Here is a 21,397-nt window from a genome sequence, read left to right as displayed (position 1 = left end):
GTCCTAAAAGGCCTCTCAGGAGAGATATAGAGGCTCAGCCCTGTCTCAGGCTCTTGGGAAGAGGCCCCGCCCCCACCCCTAGCCCCGCCCTTTAGTCCTAAAAGGCCTCTCAGGAGAGATATAGAGGCTCAGCCCTGTCTCAGGCTCTTGGGAAGAGGCCCCCGCCCCCACCCCTAGCCCCGCCCTTTAGTCCTAAAAGGCCTCTCAGGAGAGATATAGAGGCTCAGCCCTGTCTCAGGCTCTTGGGAAGAGGCCCCGCCCCCACCCCAGCCCCGCCCTTTAGTCCTAAAAGGCCTCTCAGGAGAGATATAGAGGCTCAGCCCTGTCTCAGGCTCTTGGGAAGAGGCTCCGCCCCCTTCCCTAGCCCCGCCCTTTAGTCCTAAAAGGCCTCTCAGGAGAGATATAGAGGCTCAGCCCTGTCTCGTGCTCTTGGGAAGAGGCCCCGCCCCCACCCCTAGCCCCGCCCTTTAGTCCTAAAAGGCCTCTCAGGAGAGATATAGAGGCTCAGCCCTGTCTCAGGCTCTTGGGAAGAGGCCCCGCCCCCACCCCTAGCCCCGCCCTTTAGTCCTAAAAGGCCTCTCAGGAGAGATATAGAGGCTCAGCCCTGTCTCAGGCTCTTGGGAAGAGGCCCCGCCCCCACCCCTAGCCCCGCCCTTTAGTCCTAAAAGGCCTCTCAGGAGAGATATAGAGGCTCAGCCCTGTCTCAGGCTCTTGGGAAGAGGCCCCGCCCCCACCCCTAGCCCCGCCCTTTAGTCCTAAAAGGCCTCTCAGGAGAGATATAGAGGCTCAGCCCTGTCTCAGGCTCTTGGGAAGAGGCCCCGCCCCCACCCCTAGCCCCGCCCTTTAGTCCTAAAAGGCCTCTCAGGAGAGATATAGAGGCTCAGCCCTGTCTCAGGCTCTTGGGAAGAGGCCCCGCCCCCACCCCTAGCCCCGCCCTTTAGTCCTAAAAGGCCTCTCAGGAGAGATATAGAGGCTCAGCCCTGTCTCAGGCTCTTGGGAAGAGGCCCCGCCCCCTTCCCTAGCCCCGCCCTTTAGTCCTAAAAGGCCTCTCAGGAGAGATATAGAGGCTCAGCCCTGTCTCAGGCTCTTGGGAAGAGGCCCCGCCCCCACCCCAGCCCCACCCTTTAGTCCTAAAAGGCCACTCAGGAGAGATATAGAGGCTCAGCCCTGTCTCAGGCTCTTGGGAAGAGGCCCCGCCCCCTTCCCTAGCCCCACCCTTTAGTCCTAAAAGGCCTCTCAGGAGAGGTATAGAGACTCAGCCCTGTCTCAGGCTCTTGAGAAGAGGCCCCGCCCCCACCCCAGCCCCACCCTTTAGTCCTAAAAGGCCTCTCAGGAGAGATATAGAGGCTCAGCCCTGTCTTGAGCTCTTGGGAAAAGGCCCCTTAAACCAGGACTGTGACTTCTAATGATATAGCCTAGAATCGTATTGGCCTCTTTCGCTGCTGCATCACACTGTTGACTCACAGTCAGCTTTCTATTTACTAAGGCTCCGAGAAAGGAACCTGATGTTTCTGGATTCTTATCGTTTCCAGCGTTAGAAGCCGAACCTTAATAGGCGCATCCTGTTTCTCAGTCTCTCCGATTCCTGTAGGAATATCGCCACCGCTTCCCGCCACAACACACCCATAATACACACACACATTCACACCTCGCCCTTCCTGTTAAACATGTTGGATGGCATTTCTGAGCAAAGGAGCTCATCCTCGGCACCTCCCCGCTTTCTCTTTGTACAAGTCCGAGCCAATGTTCGTGTTGGACACGGGTTCAAATCCCGCTCCGTTGCGAATCCATTGCCTAAGCTTTTCTCAACCTAAATAGGAGGAGTTAAATGTCATTTACTAATGGTTTCTGACATTAAAACATGAGGGAAAGTTTATTAAACTTGCAAAAACTTTGTTTTCGCGGGAGGGACATCATCCTGCAACACATGTTGTTCTCATTTTTCAATGAGGATCTCCTCGAGCAGGGCTGGCCCTGGGTAATTTTCAAGCGTAAGCAAACAGTAATTTGGCGACCCCCCCCCCCCCCCCAAATTATTATTATTATTTTATTATGACACAGCAAACAAGATAGATATGCTGGATTTCATATCACAGAATCACAAGTCGAACACTTCCCAAGTGTCTAGGACTGTGTGATGTATTTTCGGATGATGCGCGCAGATCCCAGTAGGGTGGCCTTTTGCAGTTGGCAGATTGTAATTTTGTCAATGTCTATAGTTTCCAAATGCCGGCTGAGATCTTTTGGCACGGCACCCAGTGTGCCCATCACCACCGGGACCACCTGCACTGGTTTCTGCCAGAGTCTTTGAAGTTCAATCTTGAGGTCCTGAGAGCGGCTGAGTTTTTCCTGTTGTTTTTCGTCAATGCGACTGTCACCTGGGATGGCGACATCAATGATCCAAACCTTTTTCTTTTCCACAACTGTGATGTCTGGCGCGTTGTGTTCCAGAACTTTGTCAGTCTGGATTCAAAGCACAGCAGACAAAAAACCAGTACAAGGAAACCGCACTACAAACTAGAGCTGACAGCTGGCCCAACAAAACATTGCATGGAAAGTTTCTTGACAAAATTGAAGGAAAAGCTGATAAGGAGAAGACCTGGCTCTGGCTCACGAATGGGACCCTGAAGAAGGAGACAGAAGGCCTGATCCTTGCAGCCCAGGAGCAAGACATCAGAACAAAGGCAATTAAGGCCAAGATCGAAAAATCAGCTGATGACCCAAAATGCAGATTGTGCAAGGAAACCGATGAAACCATGGATCATATCCTCAGCTGCTGTAAGAAAATCGCACAGACAGACTACAAACAGAGGCACAACTATGTGGCCCTAAGGATTCATTGGAACTTATGCCTCAAGTACCACCTCCCAGCAGCAAAGAACTGGTGGGATCACAAACCTGCAAAAGTCTTGGAAAATGAGCACGCAAAGATCCTGTGGGACTTCCGAATCCCGACTGACAAAGTTCTAGAACACAACACACCAGACATCACAGTTGTGGAAAAGAAAAAGGTTTGGATCATTGATGTCGCCATCCCAGGTGACAGTCGCATTGACGAAAAACAACAGGGAAAACTCAGCCGCTCTCAGGACCTCAAGATTGAACGTCAAAGACTATGGCAGAAACCAGTGCAGGTGGTCCCAGTGGTGATGGGCACACTGGGTGCCATGCCAAAAGATCTCAGCCAGCATTTGGGAACAATAGACATTGACAAAATTACGCTCTGCCAACTGCAAAAGGCCACCCTGCTGGGATCTGCGCGCATCATCCGAAAATACATCACACAGTCCTAGACACTTGGGAAGTGTTCGACTTGTGATTTTGTGATACGAAATCCAGCATATCTATCTTGTTTGCTGTGTCATACAATATAATAATAATAATAATAATAATAATAATAATAATAATAATAATAGATCTGCACGCATCATCCGAAAATACATCACACAGTCCTAGACACTTGGGAAGTGTTCGACTTGTGATTTTGTGATATGAAATCCAGCTTATCTATCTTGTTTGCTGTGTCATAATAAAATAATAATAGTATATATTTATATCTCGCTTTTCTCCCCATTAGGAAGGTTGAGAACCACTGAGTTAGTACTGTAAATGAAATGGTTGTACGCTGCGTGTTGTGGGTCTTGCAGGATTGAGGCAAAGGAGTTTTGCGTCACCCAGAGAGAGCTCAGCACTCGTTCCTGATTTAGCGCAGAACCAACTTCCGAGAATACACAATGTTCGCAGCCTGTAATTAAAGCAGTTGGAGCGAGACTTCGATGTTTCCCAATCCGAGCCCAGAGCGTGGTGATGGGGCTGGTGGGGGAGAAAGGGACTCCGGCCTCTTCCTTGCAGGCTCCGGGCCCAGGTCTTGCTTCACGCCCGGCCAGCCTTGTTTGTCCTGGCAGCCAAAGAGCGGGCACCGGGCAGGAGGAAACGGCTCGGCCTCAGGCGCCCCTGACGCCAGTCTCAGAACTCTGCATTATTCAACATGTTTCTTTCTCTTGAGGCTTTTAAGCAGAAGCTGGATGGCCATCTGTCGGGAGGGCTTCGATTGTGCCTTCCTGCCTGGCAGAACGGGATTGCACTGGATGGCCCTTGGGTTCCCTCCCAACTCTAGGATTGTATTATTATTATTATTAATAATAATAATAATAATAATAATAATAATAATAATAATAATCAGAAGCTGGATGGCCATCTGTCGGGAGGGCTTCAATTGTGCCTTCCTGCCTGGCAGAACGGGATTGCACTGGATGGCCCTTGGGTTCCCTCCCAACTCTAGGATTGTATTATTATTATTATTAATAATAATAATAATAATAATAATAATCAGAAGCTGGATGGCCATCTGTCGGGAGGGCTTCGATTGTGCCTTCCTGCCTGGCAGAACGGGATTGCACTGGATGGCCCTTGGGTTCCCTCCCAACTCTAGGATTGTATTATTATTATTATTATTAATAATAATAATAATAATAATAATAATAATCAGAAGCTGGATGGCCATCTGTCGGGAGGGCTTCGATTGTGCCTTCCTGCCTGGCAGAACGGGATTGCACTGGATGGCCCTTGGGTTCCCTCCCAACTCTAGGATTGTATTATTATTATTATTAATAATAATAATAATAATAATAATCAGAAGCTGGATGGCCATCTGTCGGGAGGGCTTCGATTGTGCCTTCCTGCCTGGCAGAACGGGATTGCACTGGATGGCCCTTGGGTTCCCTCCCAACTCTAGGATTGTATTATTATTATTATTAATAATAATAATAATAATAATAATAATAATAATAATAATAATAATCAGAAGCTGGATGGCCATCTGTCGGGAGGGCTTCAATTGTGCCTTCCTGCCTGGCAGAACGGGATTGCACTGGATGGCCCTTGGGTTCCCTCCCAACTCTAGGATTGTATTATTATTATTATTAATAATAATAATAATAATAATAATAATCAGAAGCTGGATGGCCATCTGTCGGGAGGGCTTCGATTGTGCCTTCCTGCCTGGCAGAACGGGATTGCACTGGATGGCCCTTGGGTTCCCTCCCAACTCTAGGATTGTATTATTATTATTATTATTAATAATAATAATAATAATAATAATAATAATAATAATCAGAAGCTGGATGGCCATCTGTCGGGAGGGCTTCGATTGTGCCTTCCTGCCTGGCAGAACGGGATTGCACTGGATGGCCCTTGGGTTCCCTCCCAACTCTAGGATTGTATTATTATTATTATTAATAATAATAATAATAATAATAATCAGAAGCTGGATGGCCATCTGTCGGGAGGGCTTCGATTGTGCCTTCCTGCCTGGCAGAACGGGATTGCACTGGATGGCCCTTGGGTTCCCTCCCAACTCTAGGATTGTATTATTATTATTATTATTAATAATAATAATAATAATAATAATAATAATAATCAGAAGCTGGATGGCCATCTGTCGGGAGGGCTTCGATTGTGCCTTCCTGCCTGGCAGAACGGGATTGCACTGGATGGCCCTTGGGTTCCCTCCCAACTCTAGGATTGTATTATTATTATTAATAATAATAATAATAATAATAATAATCAGAAGCTGGATGGCCATCTGTCGGGAGGGCTTCGATTGTGCCTTCCTGCCTGGCAGAACGGGATTGCACTGGATGGCCCTTGGGTTCCCTCCCAACTCTAGGATTGTATTATTATTAATAATAATAATAATAATAATAATAATAATAATAATAATCAGAAGCTGGATGGCCATCTGTCGGGAGGGCTTCGATTGTGCCTTCCTGCCTGGCAGAACGGGATTGCACTGGATGGCCCTTGGGTTCCCTCCCAACTCTAGGATTGTATTATTATTATTATTATTAATAATAATAATAATAATAATAATAATCAGAAGCTGGATGGCCATCTGTCGGGAGGGCTTCGATTGTGCCTTCCTGCCTGGCAGAACGGGATTGCACTGGATGGCCCTTGGGTTCCCTCCCAACTCTAGGATTGTATTATTATTATTATTAATAATAATAATAATAATAATAATCAGAAGCTGGATGGCCATCTGTCGGGAGGGCTTCGATTGTGCCTTCCTGCCTGGCAGAACGGGATTGCACTGGATGGCCCTTGGGTTCCCTCCCAACTCTAGGATTGTATTATTATTATTAATAATAATAATAATAATAATAATAATAATAATAATAATAATAATCAGAAGCTGGATGGCCATCTGTCGGGAGGGCTTCGATTGTGCCTTCCTGCCTGGCAGAACGGGATTGCACTGGATGGCCCTTGGGTTCCCTCCCAACTCTAGGATTGTATTATTATTATTATTAATAACAATAATAATAATCAGAAGCTGGATGGCCATCTGTCGGGAGGACTTCAATTGTGCCTTCCTGCCTGGCAGAACGGGATTGCACTGGATGGCCCTTGGGTTCCCTCCCAACTCTAGGATTGTATTATTATTATTATTAATAATAATAATAATAATCAGAAGCTGGATGGCCATCTGTCGGGAGGGCTTTGATTGTGCCTCCCTGCCTAGCAGAAGGGGGTTGGACAGGATGGCCCTTGAGTTCCCTCCCAACTCTAGGACATTGCTATTATTATTATTATTAAGCAAAAGCTGGATGGTCACCTGTGTATTATTTACACAAAGAAATAATAATAATAATAATAATAATAATAATAATAATAATAATAATAATAATAATAATACATCACACAGTCCTAGACACTTGGAAAGTGTTCGACTTGTGATTTTGTGATATGAAATCCAGCTTATCTATCTTGTTTGCTGTGTCATAATTTTTTTACTTAATAATGATAATAATAATCAGAAGCTGGATAGCCATCTATCAGGAGGGCTTTGATTGTGCCTCCCTGCGTGGCAGAACAGGGTTGGACTGGATGGCCCTTGGGGTCTCTCCCAACTCTAGGACTCTATTATTGTTGTCGTTATTATTATTATTATTATTAAGCAGAAGATGGATGGCCATCTCTCAGGAGGGCTTTGATTGTGCCTCCCTGCGTGGCAGAACAGGGTTGGACTGGATGGCCCTTGGGTTCCCTCCCAACTCTAGGACTGTGTTATTATTATTATTATTATTATTAATAATAATAATAATAATAATAATAATAATAATAATAATAATCAGAAGCTGGATGGGAGGGTTTTGATTGTGCCTTCCTGTCTGGCAGAACGGGGTTGCACTGGATGGCCCTTGGGTTCCCTCCCAACTCTAGGACTGTGTTATTATTATTATTATTATTATTAATAATAATAATAACAACAACAACAATAACAATAATAATCAGAAGCTGGATGGCCATCTGTCGGGAGGGCTTTGATGGTGTCTTCCTGCTTGGCAGAAGGAGATTGGACAGGATGGCCCTTGGTGTCTCTTCCAACTCTAATGTAACATAGAGTGCCTGGCTGTCTGTCGGGAGGGCTTTGATGGTAGAGTGCCGAAAAATAAAACTGTGGAAGTTGAGAAAGGAAAACACTGTTTTCTGAAAGAAAGCCTCGCCTGTGTTTTGAAGGGCATTTCGACATGTCATGGCTTGCGCCCCCGTCTCCCGGGCTTTCCTGCAGAGACAGAGAAAAGCAGGATTGGCCTGGCGTGTTGTGCCAAGAGGCACAAAAAAAAAATCTGTGTTTCAAAGGGCAATAAACAGGCCCTGCTTTGTCCCGCTCCTCTCCTACTCATTCCAGGAAGCCTGGCAGACAACAAGAGGCCCCTTCCCCACGGCCTTTCCCTATTCATTTGGCCCCAGATTTGGGAGACGGCCAGAGGAGCCTCTGGGAGGAAAAGGCCACAGGATTGGGAAAGCATTGCAAAACCCTCCCGGTGCGCCCGAACATGTCGCATTGCACAAAAGCAATTCTGAAAAGCCAACTTTGAGATTTTGAGTCATTCGGTGGCTTTGAGCGAGTTCGCGGCTGCGCAGTTCAGTGCGTCCGCATTTCCCAACTGTCCCAAAATGTGTTGTCGAAGGCTTTCACAGTCGGAACCACAGGGTTAATAATAATAATAATAATAATAATAATAATAATAATAATATTAGCCCAGGAGCAAGCCATCAGAACAAATGCAATTAAGGCCAAGATCGAAAAATCAGCTGTTGACCCAAAATGCAGACTGTGCAAGGAAACCAACGAAACCATGGATCATATCCTCAGCTGCTGTAAGAAAATCGCACAGACAGACTACAAACAGAGGCACAACTATGTGGCCCAAATGATCCATTGGAACTTATGCCTCAAGTACCACCTGCCAGCAGCAAAGAACTGGTGGGACCACAAACCTGAAAAAGTATTGGAAAATGAACACACAAAGATACTGTGGGACTTCCGAATCCAGACTGACAAAGTTCTGGAACACAACACACCAGACATCACAGTTGTGGAAAAGAACAAGGTTTGGATCATTGATGTCGCCATCCCAGGTGACAGTCGCATAGATGAAAAACAACAGGAAAAACTCAGCCGCTATCAGGACCTCAAGATTGAACTTCAAAGACTCTGGCAGAAACCAGTGCAGGTGGTCCCGGTGGTGATGGGCACACTGGGTGCCGTGCCAAAAGATCTCAGCCGGCATTTGGAAACAATAGACATTGACAAAATTACGATCTGCCAACTGCAAAAGGCCACCTTACTGGGATCTGCACGCATCATCCGAAAATACATCACACAGTCCTAGACACTTGGGAAGAGTTCGACTTGTGGTTTTGTGATATGAAATCCAGCATGTCTATCTTGTTTGCTGTTTCATACAACGTCGTTGTGTCAATAATAATAATAATAATAATAATAATAATAATAATAATAATAATAATAGGTACTTTCTTCTTCTTAGGGGCAAACCCCTTGGGCGGCAACAACGTCCTCCATCAACAAGGCTGGCTCACGGACCTCGATTCCCGACTCCGAAGCCAGGAAGAAGAACTGATGCTGGTTAAATCGGCCTTGGCGGACGCATTGAGAAGGCTCAGCCTGTACGACCAGCAGATCCCTTTGCTCAGGCAGCAGTTGCTTGAAGGTGAGGCTCGGGATGGTTCGGAAAGGCACATTTCCGGTGGCCATGGCACTGAGAATCACAATTGTTCAATGAGTTGTATAAGCTGGATCTACACTACCATATAATCCAGTTCAAAGACAAATGCTTCTCCCTCTGTAGCAAATTCCAGTGCGCTCGACGCCGACGACCCCGCGTTCCTCCCGCAAGGCAAGCCGCCCGTCATCTCCAGGTACTTTTTGGGTTTCCCATCCTACTCTAGGATCCTATTATTCTATATCTATTGCCTTGTTCTAATGTCTATGAAGCTGTGTGGCCATCTGTCAGGAAGGTTTTGATGGTGTCTTCCTTTATTTCCTTTTTTTAAATTTTTTTATTATTATTTGAGAAAAAGTTACAATTATATAAACACATTCTATACATTTCCCCCTCTTTTATTTACATTCACCCCTGTGCTCCCCTTCCCACCAAAAGTTCAATTCTTCATTTGGAGGTAAATTCCCATCTTCTTTTTCCAATCATTTTTCTAGAAATTTTCTCCAAATAATTTCAAAATCTTTTTTCCCCATAATCCCTTCTTTACTTTAAAATTTGATGTTAGCTTGTCATTCAGTGCCATTCGCCAAACTTCTTTATACCATGCATTAATTTGTATTTTCATTTCTCCTTTCCAATATTTTGCAATTAGTAATCTAGCTGCTGTTAATAGCATGTCTATTAATTTTTTCTCCCTCTGATCTTTCTCATCCTCTTTTTAAATTAAAAGTAATATTTCCACTGGATTCCTTCTAATTTTTATATTCATAATATTTTCTATTTCCCTTATGACCAATTCCCAAAAACCTTTTACATGTTTACAATCCCACCACATATGCATGTAGGTTCCAATTTCCTGGCATTTTTCATTATTATTCTTATTCATCATATTTAACCTTCTTGGTGTTAAATACCACTTCCCAATTAGTTTGTAATCATTTTCTTTTATTCTAATTGACATGTTTTTAATTGTCTTGTTTTCCATATCTCCTCCCATTCTTTTTCTGTTATTTTTGTTCCTAATTCCTCCTCCCATGATTCTCTTAATGTTAATCTTTTCTTTTTTTTTCGATGTCTTTAATTATTATTTTATATATTTTACTTGTTGTTCCTTTTAATGGCTCACTATTTTCTCTTTTTAATGCTTTTATTATTTAATTCCTCAAATTGTGTTACAGTAGAGTCTCACTTATCCAACGTTCTGGATTATCCAACGCATTTTTGTAGTCAATGTTTTCAATATATCATGATATTTTGGTGCTAAATTAATAAATACAGTAATTACAACATAGCATTACTGCGTATAGAACTACTTTTTCTGCCAAATTTGTTGTCTAACATGCACACACACACACGCACACACATGAATATATATAATATTAATATTAATAATAATATGTTGTAATACAATGTAATAATAATTATAATTCACTATTATAATTGTATATTTATATTACATGCAATATTACTAATAATATTGCAATATAGTTGTATAATATAATATATTGTATGTATATATACTTGTAAACCGCCCTGAGTCCCCTTCGGGGTGAGAAGGGCGGTATATAAATGTCGCAAATAAATAAATAAATACAGTAGAGTCTCACTAATCCAAGCCTCGCTTATCCAAGCCTCTGGATAATCCAAGCCATTTTTGTAGTCAATGTTTCCAATATATCGTGATAAAGTCCTAATTAGAGTGAAAGGAATAATTGTTTTTATCCAATTGCTGCCAGTTAGAAGGCTAAGCTCTGCCCACTTGGTCTCCTAGCAACTCACTCAGCCCAGGGGACAGGCAGAGTTAGGCCTCACTTAGGCCTCTTCCACACTGCCTATAAAATACAGATTATCTGATTTGAACTGGATTATATGGCAGTGTAGACTCAAGGCCCTTCCACACAGCTATATAACCCATTTATAATGGACTTAATGTAAGGTAAAACCTTTACCCTTTACCTTAACTACCACCAATTCCTCAATACTTTTATTTCCCATTCCACCAGACTTCGCCACAGCAACGTGTGGCCGGGCACAGCTAGTATATTATATTTTATGTAATATTACTAATAATATTACAATATATTGATACAGTACAATATGGTAATTTATTACCAGTATTGTACTATGCTAATAATATAATATTGTATGTAAATTTAATTTGTAAGCTGCTCTGAGTCCTCTTCGGGGTGAGAAGGGCGGGATATAAATGTAGTAAATATATATATTATTACTGTATATACTCGAATATAAGCCTAGTTTTTCAGCCCTTTTTTTAAGACTGAAAAAGTCCCCCTCGGCTTATACTCAGGTGAGGGTCCTGGTTGGCTTATATTTGGGTCAGCTTATACTCGAGAACATATGGTACATTTATTATTTTTCTCTATTATTGTTGCTACTATTACATTGATTTTACTCTATTATTATTATTATTATTATTATTATTATTATTATTATTATTATTATTATTACTACATTTATTATTTGACTCTGATTTTATTACAGTAGAGTCTCACTTATCCAACACTCGCTTATCCAACGTTCTGGATTATCCAAGGCATTTTTGTAGTCAATGTTTTCAATATATCGTGATATTTCGGTGCTAAATTCATAAATACAGTAATTACAACATGACATTACTGCGTATTGAACTACTTTTTCTGTCAAATTTGTTGTATAACATGATGTTTTGGTGCTTCATTTGTAAAATCATAACCTAATTTGATATTTAATAGGTTTTTCCTTAATGCCTCCTTATTATCCAACATATTCGCTTATCCAACATTCTGCCGGCCCGTTTATGTTGGATAAGTGAGACTCTACTGTATTTGTTTTCCAGTTTTATTTCGGGCCCACCAGTTTTCATTCCATTTTTTCTAATTGAATCCAATGAATGTCTTCCTTTATTTCCATGCGTTCTGCTTATTTGCGAGCACAAGCGAAACGGACTGTTGTTGTGTTTTGGTCGTAGTTCATCAACCGTAGAGCAACAACCGGGAAGCAATAAGGAGTCGGCGCCCCGAAGTAATAGGACGCAATTGTCGAAACATATCAGCATCGGGACACAGACAGAGGAGTCCGCTGTGCTGACGGCGAAATACGGCCACTGCGTCAACAACGGAGACCTTAAATCAATTGCGGAGATTTCGTTTGTCGGAGAAAAAGCCGTCCAAGATCTCTTCTCTCTCGAGCTGAGGAAGAACTCCGGAGACGGCGACGACGACGACCAGGACTTGGAGATGCTAGACATCCCGGGACCCCACGAAGGCCACGATGTTGGCGAGCCTCCCCCCAGAGACAAAGCCCCGAACGCGGCCGAGGCCCCGTCTCCGGAGCCGTTCTCTGAAGGAGGGAGCAGCGGCGGCAGCACCCCGGCTTCCCCGGTGCCGGCGGCCGTTCAGCACTTGGCGTCCGACAAGAAAGAGCTGTGAGTAGCCATGTTTCGATATTTGAAAAGCCACTGGTCAAGAAAAGCATGATTTTGTTAGGAGTCGACGCTGTGAACAAGTGATATCCATAAACGTTTGTGTAATGGCACACAGGTTACACAGTTGTTAGACTGAAGAGCCATGTCTTCAAACTGCCAAGGGCAAAGACATGCCGCTACAAATATATATTTGGTTTAGCAGGGTATGGTTGTTGTTTTGAAGTTGAAACACTCCCTTGAAACTTCCAAAATTACCGTATATACTCGAATATAAGCCGACCCGAATATAAGCCGAGGCATCTAATTTTACCACAAAAAAACTGGGAAAACATTGACTCCAGTATAAGCTGAGGGTAGGAAATTTCAGAAATAAAAATAGATACCAATAAAATTACATTAATTGAGGCATCAATAGGTTAAATGTTTTTGAATATTTACATCAAGCTCAAATTTAAGATAAGACTCTCCAACTCTGATTAAATCACTATGTTCATCTTCTTCCATGTAAATGTGCTTATGTATCCTTTTAATAATAATAGAGTAAAATAATAAATGTAATAGTAAATAGAGTAGAATAATAAATGTAATAAGATTAGAGTGAAATAATAAATGTATTAATAATAATAATAATAATAATAATAATAATAGAGTAAAATAATTGTAATACAGTATATTTGGTTAGCAGAGGATGGTTGTTGTTTTGAAGTTGAGCCGTTCTTCTGTTAATTAGGAGTCAACGCCTTGAACAAGTGATGTCCATAAACGTTCGTGTAATGGCACACAGGTTACTCGGATGTTAGACTGAAGAATCGTGTCTTTGAATTGCCAAGGGCAAAGGCATACCGCTACAAATATATATTTGGTTGTGGTTTTGAAGTTGGGCCGTTCTTCTGTTAATTAGGAGTCAACGCTTTGAACAAGTGATGTTCATAAGCATTCATGTAATGGCACACAGGTTACTCAGCTGTTAGACCGAAGAACCGTGTCTTTGAATTGCCAAGGGCAAAGACATGCCGCTACAAATATATATATTTGGTTTAGCCGGGTGTGGTTGTTGTTTTGAAGTTGAAAAACTCCCTTGAAACCTCTTAGTTTAAAATTAGGGTTGTTGTATGTTTCCTGGGCTGTATGGCCACGTTCTAGAAGTATTCTCTCCTGACATTTCGCCCACATCTATGGCAGGCATCCTCACAACCTCTGAGGATGCCTGCCATAGATGTGGGCAAAACGTCAGGAGAGGATACTTCTAGAACATGGCCATACAGCCCGGGAAACATACAACAACCTTGTGATCCCGGCCACGAAAGCCTTCGACAACACAGTTTAAAATTATGTCATCATATCCATTTGGCAAATGTGGATCTCCATGTGGAGACCCGCTTTTGAAAACCACTAGTCAAGAAAAACATGACCTTCTCAGGAGTCAACCCTTCGAACAAGTGATGTTCATAAGGATTCATGTAATGGCACTCAGATTACTCAGCTGTTAGACTGAAGAGCCATGCCTTCGAACTGCCAAGGGCAAAGGCATGCCGCTACAAATATATATTTGGTTTGCAGAGGATGGTTGTTGTTTTGAAGTTGGGCCGTTCTTCTGTTAATTACGAGTCAACCCTTCGAACAAATGATGTTCATAAGCATTCGTGTAATGGCACATAGGTTACTCAGCTGTTAGACTGAAGAACCATACCTTCGAACTGCCAAGGGCAAAGACATGCCGCTACAAAAATAATTTTGGTTAGCAGAGGATGGTTGTTGTTTTGAAGTTGGGCCGTTCTTCTCTTAATTAAATTAATGTCTTATTTCCAGATTTCGGAGAAACAGCTCTTCTGACAAACCCAGCCGAACAAAGCATCACCTGCCCAAGAAGGCGGCCTCCTCGGCTAATCTTTTGAACCGCTTGGGAAGCCTTGAAAAGTAAGACCCACTCGTCTGCTTTTCTTAATCACGTTTTAATCAAAACATAAATTGTTTCGTATAAATATATTATTACAGGCTCACTGACGATTGGTTTAAGATTGTTTTTATAGTTTTATTTTGTTCGATACTGTTGTTTGTTTTATCCTGTTTTAAGATGTGATGAATGTGTTTTAATTTGGTTATTGTTTTGATGTTGTTTGGGCTCATCCCCATGTAAGTCTCTCCGAGTCCCCTTGGGGAGATGGAGGTGGGATACAAAAATAAAATAATAATAATAATAATAATAATAATAATAATAATAATTATTATTATTATTATTATTATTACTATTTAAAAACAAAAAATACAAAAAAACATTCTTAAACATCTCAGAGATCAGAGGTGTCGGCTTAGCTTGGAATCCAGCCTTCTAAGATCTTTCGAAGGAATGAATGGAGTCCTGCACCTGAACATGCTCAGTCCTTTTAATATTGTCTTTTTTTTCTTTTCCAGCCGAAATAAGGATCCCTCCCTGAGCCCAGGTGAGCTTTCGGGGACGATGATGGTTAATAGAATGACAAAGACTTTAGTAGGAAGCTAGACAAATATTTTAGGAAGAGGCTGATGGAGTGCCTTAGGGTGAACCTGGCATGATGGGAATTGTAGTTCACCCACAACCTCATGCATTTGGTACAATTAAAAAATTGAGTTTTTCAAAGAACCTGGGCAATGTTGGGTACCCAAGATAGTATATATAAGTATTAATAATATTAAGAAAAATAATAATATGCATATGATAATTGTGAAATAAATATTAAATACATTTAAATATTAAATAAATTTAAATAAATATGATAAATGCTTAGCATTTCCCTTCTTTGTTCTCTTTTTCTTTCTATAGGACTGTGGAGCACGCGACGTGGGAATTATAATCTAGGTATTATATATATATATATATATATATATATATAAAAGAGTGATGGAATCAGGGCAGCGGACAAAACAACAAAACTACAGGCCCCCCAACCTCGAAATTTGACAACACAACCCATCATCCACGCCTCAAGGTTGATACAACAAAAAGAAAAGAAAAATAAAGTCCTAGAGGGAGAGGAGTAATTGTTTTTATCCAATTGCTGTCAGTTTAGAGGGCTAATCTCTGCCCACTTGGTCTCCTAGCAACCAACTCAGCCAAAGGACAGCCAGGGTTCAGTTAGGGGACAGGCAGATTTAGGCCTCACTTAGGCTTCTTCCACAGATTATCTAATTTGCACTGGATTATATGGCAGTGTAGACTCAAGGCCCTTCCACACAGCTATATAACCCATTTATAATCTTATATTATCTGCTTTGCACTGGATTATCTGGACTCCACACTGCCATATAATCCACTTCAGTGTGCATTTTATACAGCTGTGAAGAAGGGGCCTCATATAATCCAGTTCTAAGCAGATAATATAAGATTATCAATATACAGTAGAGTCTCACTTATCCAGCATAAACAGGTCGGCAGGATAAGTGAATATGTTGGATAATAAGAAGGAATTCAGGAAAAGCCGATTAAACATCAAATTAGATAATCATTATACAAATTAAGCACCAAAACATCATATTATACAACACATTTGACAGAAAAAGTAGTTCCATGCGCAGTAATGCTATGTAGTAATTACAGTAGAGTCTCACTTATCCAACACTCGGTTATCCAACGTTCTGGATTATCCAACGCATTTTTGTAGTCAATGTTTTCAATATATCGTGATATTTTGGTGATAAATTCATAAATACAGCAATTAATAATAGATCACAAGGTCAGCCTCTTGCTACACACAAAATTATAGTCTAAAAAGTAACTTTTCAAGTAACTTTATGATCTTTCCTGGACACTTTCACGCCTGCTTTTCCCTTTTTCCGGTCTCTCTAGAAGGGCTTTCGACCAAGATGTTTCTTCGGGGCCGTCCCATCACCATGTACATCCCTTCGGACTTCCCCAACTATGAGGAGCTGCGCATGGAGCTGCCGGCGGAGAAGTTGCAGTTGGACTGGGTGTATCCTTGGAAGAAATGGATGGCCATCTGTCAGGAGGGCTTTGATGGTGCATTCATGCCAGGGTTGGGAATGTAGAGTTTGTATTGTCATCCGCCTTGTTCCTTGACTCTCGTCCCAGCTATGGCTACCGCGGACGCGACTGCCGCTCCAATCTCTACGTCTTGACCTCCGGGGAGCTGGTCTATTTCATCGCCTGTGTGGTTGTGTTGTATCACCTGCGGCATCGCACACAGCGCCACTACCTGGAGCACACCGACTGCGTTCGATGGTGAGACTCCGGACTCTGAAATCCCCCCAATTGATAGGGGAATATGGTAACAGACATTTGGCAAGAATGCCCATAAGGATGGCACATTACAATATTATTATTATATTTTATTATGACACAGCAAACAAGATAGATATGCTGGATTTCATATCACAAAATCACAAGTCGAACACTTCCCAAGTGTCTAGGACTGTGTGATGTATTTTCGGATGATGCGTGCAGATCCCAGCAGGGTGGCCTTTTGCAGTTGGCAGATCGTAATTTTGTCAATGTCTATTGTTCCTAAATGCCGGCTGAGATCTCTTGGCACGGCACCCAGTGTGCCCATCACCACCGGGACCACCTGCACTGGTTTCTGCCAGAGTCTTTGAAGTTCCATCTTGAGGTCCTGATAGCGGCTGAGTTTTTCCTGTTGTTTTTTGTCAATGCGACTGTCACCTGGGATGGCAACATCAATGATCCAAACCTTTTTCTTTTCCACAACTGTGATGTCTGGTGTGTTGTGTTCCAGAACTTTGTCAGTCTGGATTCGGAAGTCCCACAATATCTTTGCATGCTCATTTTCCAAGACTTTTGCAGGTTTGTGATCCCACCAGTTCTTTGCTGCTGGGAGGTGGTACTTGAGGCATAAGTTCCAATGAATCATTTGGACCACATGGTTGTGCCTCTGTTTGTAGTCTGTCTGTGCAATTTTCTTACAGCAGCTGAGGATATTATCCATGGTTTCATCAGTTTCCTTGCAGAGTCTGCATTTTGGGTCATCAGCTGATTTTTCGATCTTGGCCTGAATTGCCTTTGTCCTGATGGCTTGCTCCTGGGCTGCAAGGATCAGGCCTTCTGTCTCCTTCTTCAGGGTCCCATTCGTGAGCCAGAGCCAGGTCTTCTCCTTGTCAGCTTTTCCTTCAATTTTGTCAAGGAACTTTCCATGCAATGTTTTGTTGTGCCAGCTGTCAGTTCTAGTTTGTAGTGCGGTTTTCTTGTACTGGTTTTTTGTCTGCTGTGCTTTGAGGAGTTTCTCAAAGTTTCTCAGTTATTATTATTATTATTATTATTACGTGTAAGGGCTGATTTGTGAAGGCCAATGTCCCATTGCAAATCAGCCCTTACACGTAATAATAATAATAATAATAATCATCATCATCATCATATTACTGTTGTTATTATTATTATTATTACGTGTAAGGGCTGATTTGTGAAGGCCAATGTGCCATTGCAAATCAGCCCTTACACGTAATAATAATAATAATAGTTATAATCATATTACTGTTGTTTTTATTATTATTGTTATTATTACGTGTAAGGGCTGATTTGTAAAGCCAATGTGCCATTACAAATCAGCCCTTACACATCATAATTATAATTATTATTATACTTATAATTATATTGCTATTATTATTATTACTACGTGTAAGGGCTGATTTGTAAAGGCCAGTGTGCCATTACAAATCAGCCCTTAGATGTAATAATAATAATAATAATAATAATAATAATAATAATAATACGTGTAAGGGCTGATTTGTAAAGGCCAATGTGCCATTACAAATCAGCCCTTACATGTAATAATTATAATTATTATTATACTTATAATTATATTGCTATTATTATTATTATTACGTGTAAGGGCTGATTTGTAAAGCCAATGTGCCATTACAAATCAGCCCTTACACGTAATAATAATAATTATTATTATAATCATATTATTATTATGTGTAAGAGCTGATTTGTAAAGGCCAATGTGCCATTACAAATCAACCTATACATGTAATAGTTTTATTATTATTATTATTATTATTATTATTACATTTAAGGGCTGACTTGTAAAGGCCAATGTGTCATTACAAATCAGCCCTTACATGTAATAATAATAATAACAATAATAATAATAATACATGTAATATTGTACATAATGAATGGAGGTGGTTTTTCTCCAATATATGGTGTTTTCCTTTTCCAGCCTCGCTGTACATCCGGATCGCGTCCGTGTTGCCACGGGGCAAATGGCTGGCGTGGACAAGGATGGGAAGGTAAACAAACCCCTCGAACTGGGAGACTAAATATTTCCAACTCTGGCAGAGACGGTTCAATGTCATATATGGATGTCCTATCTTCTCTGGCAGCCCCTGCAACCCTTTGTCCACATCTGGGACTCCTCCACCCTCAGCACCCTGCAGACCATCGGCCTGGGGAACTTCGAGAGAGGTGTGGGTTCCCTCGCCTTCTCCGCCGTGGTGAGCACCCGCCCTCCTTCCCTGCGGTTCTTTCCCAGCACCATTGTTTGAGAGGATCATTCACGGGCGTATATACCCGGTGTTGCCTTGGGTTAGGGATTTTGTAATGGGATTGAGTATAAATAACACCCCTTTCCTGTGACCTTCTAGTGAACTATTGGGGTCACTCATGGCACTTTCCCGCGACCTTTCAGTGAACTCTTGAGTTAATCCCTGGCCCCTTCCCGTGACCTTTTGGTGAACCTCTGAAGTAACAGCTGGCTCTTTCCTGCAACCCTTTAATGACCTTTTGAGGCAACGCCTGGCCCCTTTCAGTGACCTTTTGGTGAACCTTTGAGTTAATCCCTGACCCCTTTCAGTGACCTTTTGGTGAACCCCTGAAGTAACAGCTGGCCCTTTCCCACAACCCTTTAATGACCTTTTGAGGCAACGCCTGGCTCCTTCCTGTGACCTTTTGGTGAACCCCTGAAGTAACAGCTGGCTCTTTCCCACAACCCTTTAATGACCTCTTGGGGTAACACCTAGCCCTTTCCCATGACCTTTCAGTGAACTCTTGGGGCAATGCCTGGCCCTTTCCCGTGACCCTTTGGCGAACCCTTGAGGTAACAGCTGGCTCTTTCCCACAACCCTTTAATGACCTTTTGAGGCAACACCTGGCTCCTTCCTGTGACCTTTTGGTGAACCCCTGAAGTAACAGTTGGCTCTTTCCCACAACCCTTTAATGACCTCTTGGGGTAACACCTAGCCCTTTCCCATGACCTTTCAGTGAACTCTTGGGGCAATGCCTGGCCCTTTCCTGTGACCTTTTAGTGAACCTTTGGGGCAACACCTGGCCCTTTCCCATGACCTTTTATTGAACTCTTGGGGCAATGCCTGGCCCTTTCCTGTAACCTTTTGGTGAACCCCTGAAGTAACATCTGGCTCTTTCCCACAACCCTTTAATGACCTTTTGAGGCCCCTTAAAGTGACCTTTTGGTGAACCTCTGAAGTAACAGCTGGCTCTTTCCCGCAACCCTTTAATGACCTTTTGAGGCTACGCCTGGCTCCTTTCAGTGACCTTTTGGTGAACCCCTGAAGTAACAGCTGGCTCTTTCCCACAACCCTTTACTGACCTTTTGAGGCAACGCCTGGCCCTTTCCCGTGACCTTTTGCTAACCCTTGAAATAACAGCTGGCTCTTTCCTGCAACCCTTTACTGACCTTTTGAGGCAACGCCTGGCCCCTTCCTGTGACCTTTTGCTAACCCTTGAAGTAACAGCTGGCTCTTTCCCGCAACCCTTTACTGACCTTTTGAGGCAACGCCTGGCCCCTTTCATTGACCTTTTGGTGAACCCCTGAAGTAACAGCTGGCTCTTTCCCACAACCTTCTAGTGAACTCTTGGGGCAACACCTGGCCCTTTCCCGTGACCTTTTGGTGAACCTTAGGGCTAATGCTTGGCCCTTTCCCACGACCCTTTAAAGACCTCTTGGGTTAATATCAGTAATAATAATGATACTGATACAATGGACCTCACATGATCATTTTAATCTCCCTTTTAGGACAACGGCGCATACCTTTGTGTGGTGGACGAGTCCAACGAGCACATGCTGTCTGTTTGGGATTGCGCCCGGGGTCTTAAACAGGCTGAGATCAAGGTGAGCAATTCGAAAGAGGTTGAACTCCATCCTGGGCAGCCAACCTGGTGTTCCTGGGTGGCTGGGTTGGGAACCATATATCACAGACAAGTATCACGGACAGGCTGAAAGTCCCAGCGTTCTCTCGACAGAGCACCAACGAGTCCGTCCTGACCGTGGAGTTCAACCCCCAAGACAGCAGCAATATTATCACCACGGGGAAATCCCACGTCTACTTCTGGACCTGGATCGGGAGCAGCCTGACCAAGAAGCAGGGCATCTTTGGGGTGAGGCTTTGCTGGGGTGAACACAAGGAAAGGCTTGCCGAATGGTGGGGTCTAAAGGGACTCGATACACAATCCTTTCTCGATCTTTCCAGAAATACAAGAAACCCAAGTTCATCCAGTGCTTTGTATTCGACACCAACAACGATGTCCTCACCGGAGACTCGGAAGGCAACATCCTCACTTGGGCCCGGGCGAAGGCGGATCTCAGTACGGCACCGGGAAAAGGAGCCAAAGGTAAGGCTCGTGCCAAGAGAAAACCAGCATCTGACTCCAAATTATTATGAGTCTACACTGCCATATAATCCAGGATCTGGTTTCTGGTCATTATGAGTCTACACTGCCATATAATCCAGTATCTGATTGGAGATTATTATGATTCAACACCACCATATAATCCAGTATCTGATTCCAGATTATTATTAGTCAATATAATATAATATAATCCGGTATCTTGTTCCTGGTTATTATGAGTCAACACCACCATATAATCCAGTATTTGATTCCAGATTATTATTAGTCAATATAATATAATATAATATAATCTGGTATCTTTTTCCGGGCTATTATGAGTCTACACCACCATATAATCCAGTATTT

General features: G+C 42.7%; 1 protein-coding gene across 2 annotated transcripts in view; it reads left to right on the top strand.

Moving 5' to 3' along the window:
• Window positions 1-21,397, top strand: part of eml3 (EMAP like 3) — a 65,387-nt gene that overhangs the window by 16,885 nt on the left and 27,105 nt on the right. For both annotated transcript variants that reach the window (XM_062965467.1, XM_062965466.1), the window contains exons 2-14: window positions 8,838-9,020; window positions 9,159-9,228; window positions 12,001-12,456; window positions 14,266-14,373; window positions 14,869-14,897; window positions 15,257-15,292; window positions 16,280-16,403; window positions 16,523-16,672; window positions 18,627-18,696; window positions 18,790-18,900; window positions 20,439-20,534; window positions 20,666-20,800; window positions 20,893-21,034. In XM_062965467.1, the coding sequence (XP_062821537.1) occupies window positions 8,930-9,020; window positions 9,159-9,228; window positions 12,001-12,456; window positions 14,266-14,373; window positions 14,869-14,897; window positions 15,257-15,292; window positions 16,280-16,403; window positions 16,523-16,672; window positions 18,627-18,696; window positions 18,790-18,900; window positions 20,439-20,534; window positions 20,666-20,800; window positions 20,893-21,034 (1,618 nt within the window). In that variant the 5' untranslated portion in view covers window positions 8,838-8,929. The remainder of the gene's footprint in view (window positions 1-8,837; window positions 9,021-9,158; window positions 9,229-12,000; window positions 12,457-14,265; window positions 14,374-14,868; window positions 14,898-15,256; window positions 15,293-16,279; window positions 16,404-16,522; window positions 16,673-18,626; window positions 18,697-18,789; window positions 18,901-20,438; window positions 20,535-20,665; window positions 20,801-20,892; window positions 21,035-21,397) is intronic.

Source organism: Anolis carolinensis, unplaced genomic scaffold, assembly GCF_035594765.1.
Source record: "Anolis carolinensis isolate JA03-04 unplaced genomic scaffold, rAnoCar3.1.pri scaffold_14, whole genome shotgun sequence".
Taxonomy (NCBI): domain Eukaryota; kingdom Metazoa; phylum Chordata; class Lepidosauria; order Squamata; family Dactyloidae; genus Anolis; species Anolis carolinensis.
Note: the sequence above shows the minus strand (reverse complement) of the source record. Positions and strands in the feature narration are given on the sequence as shown.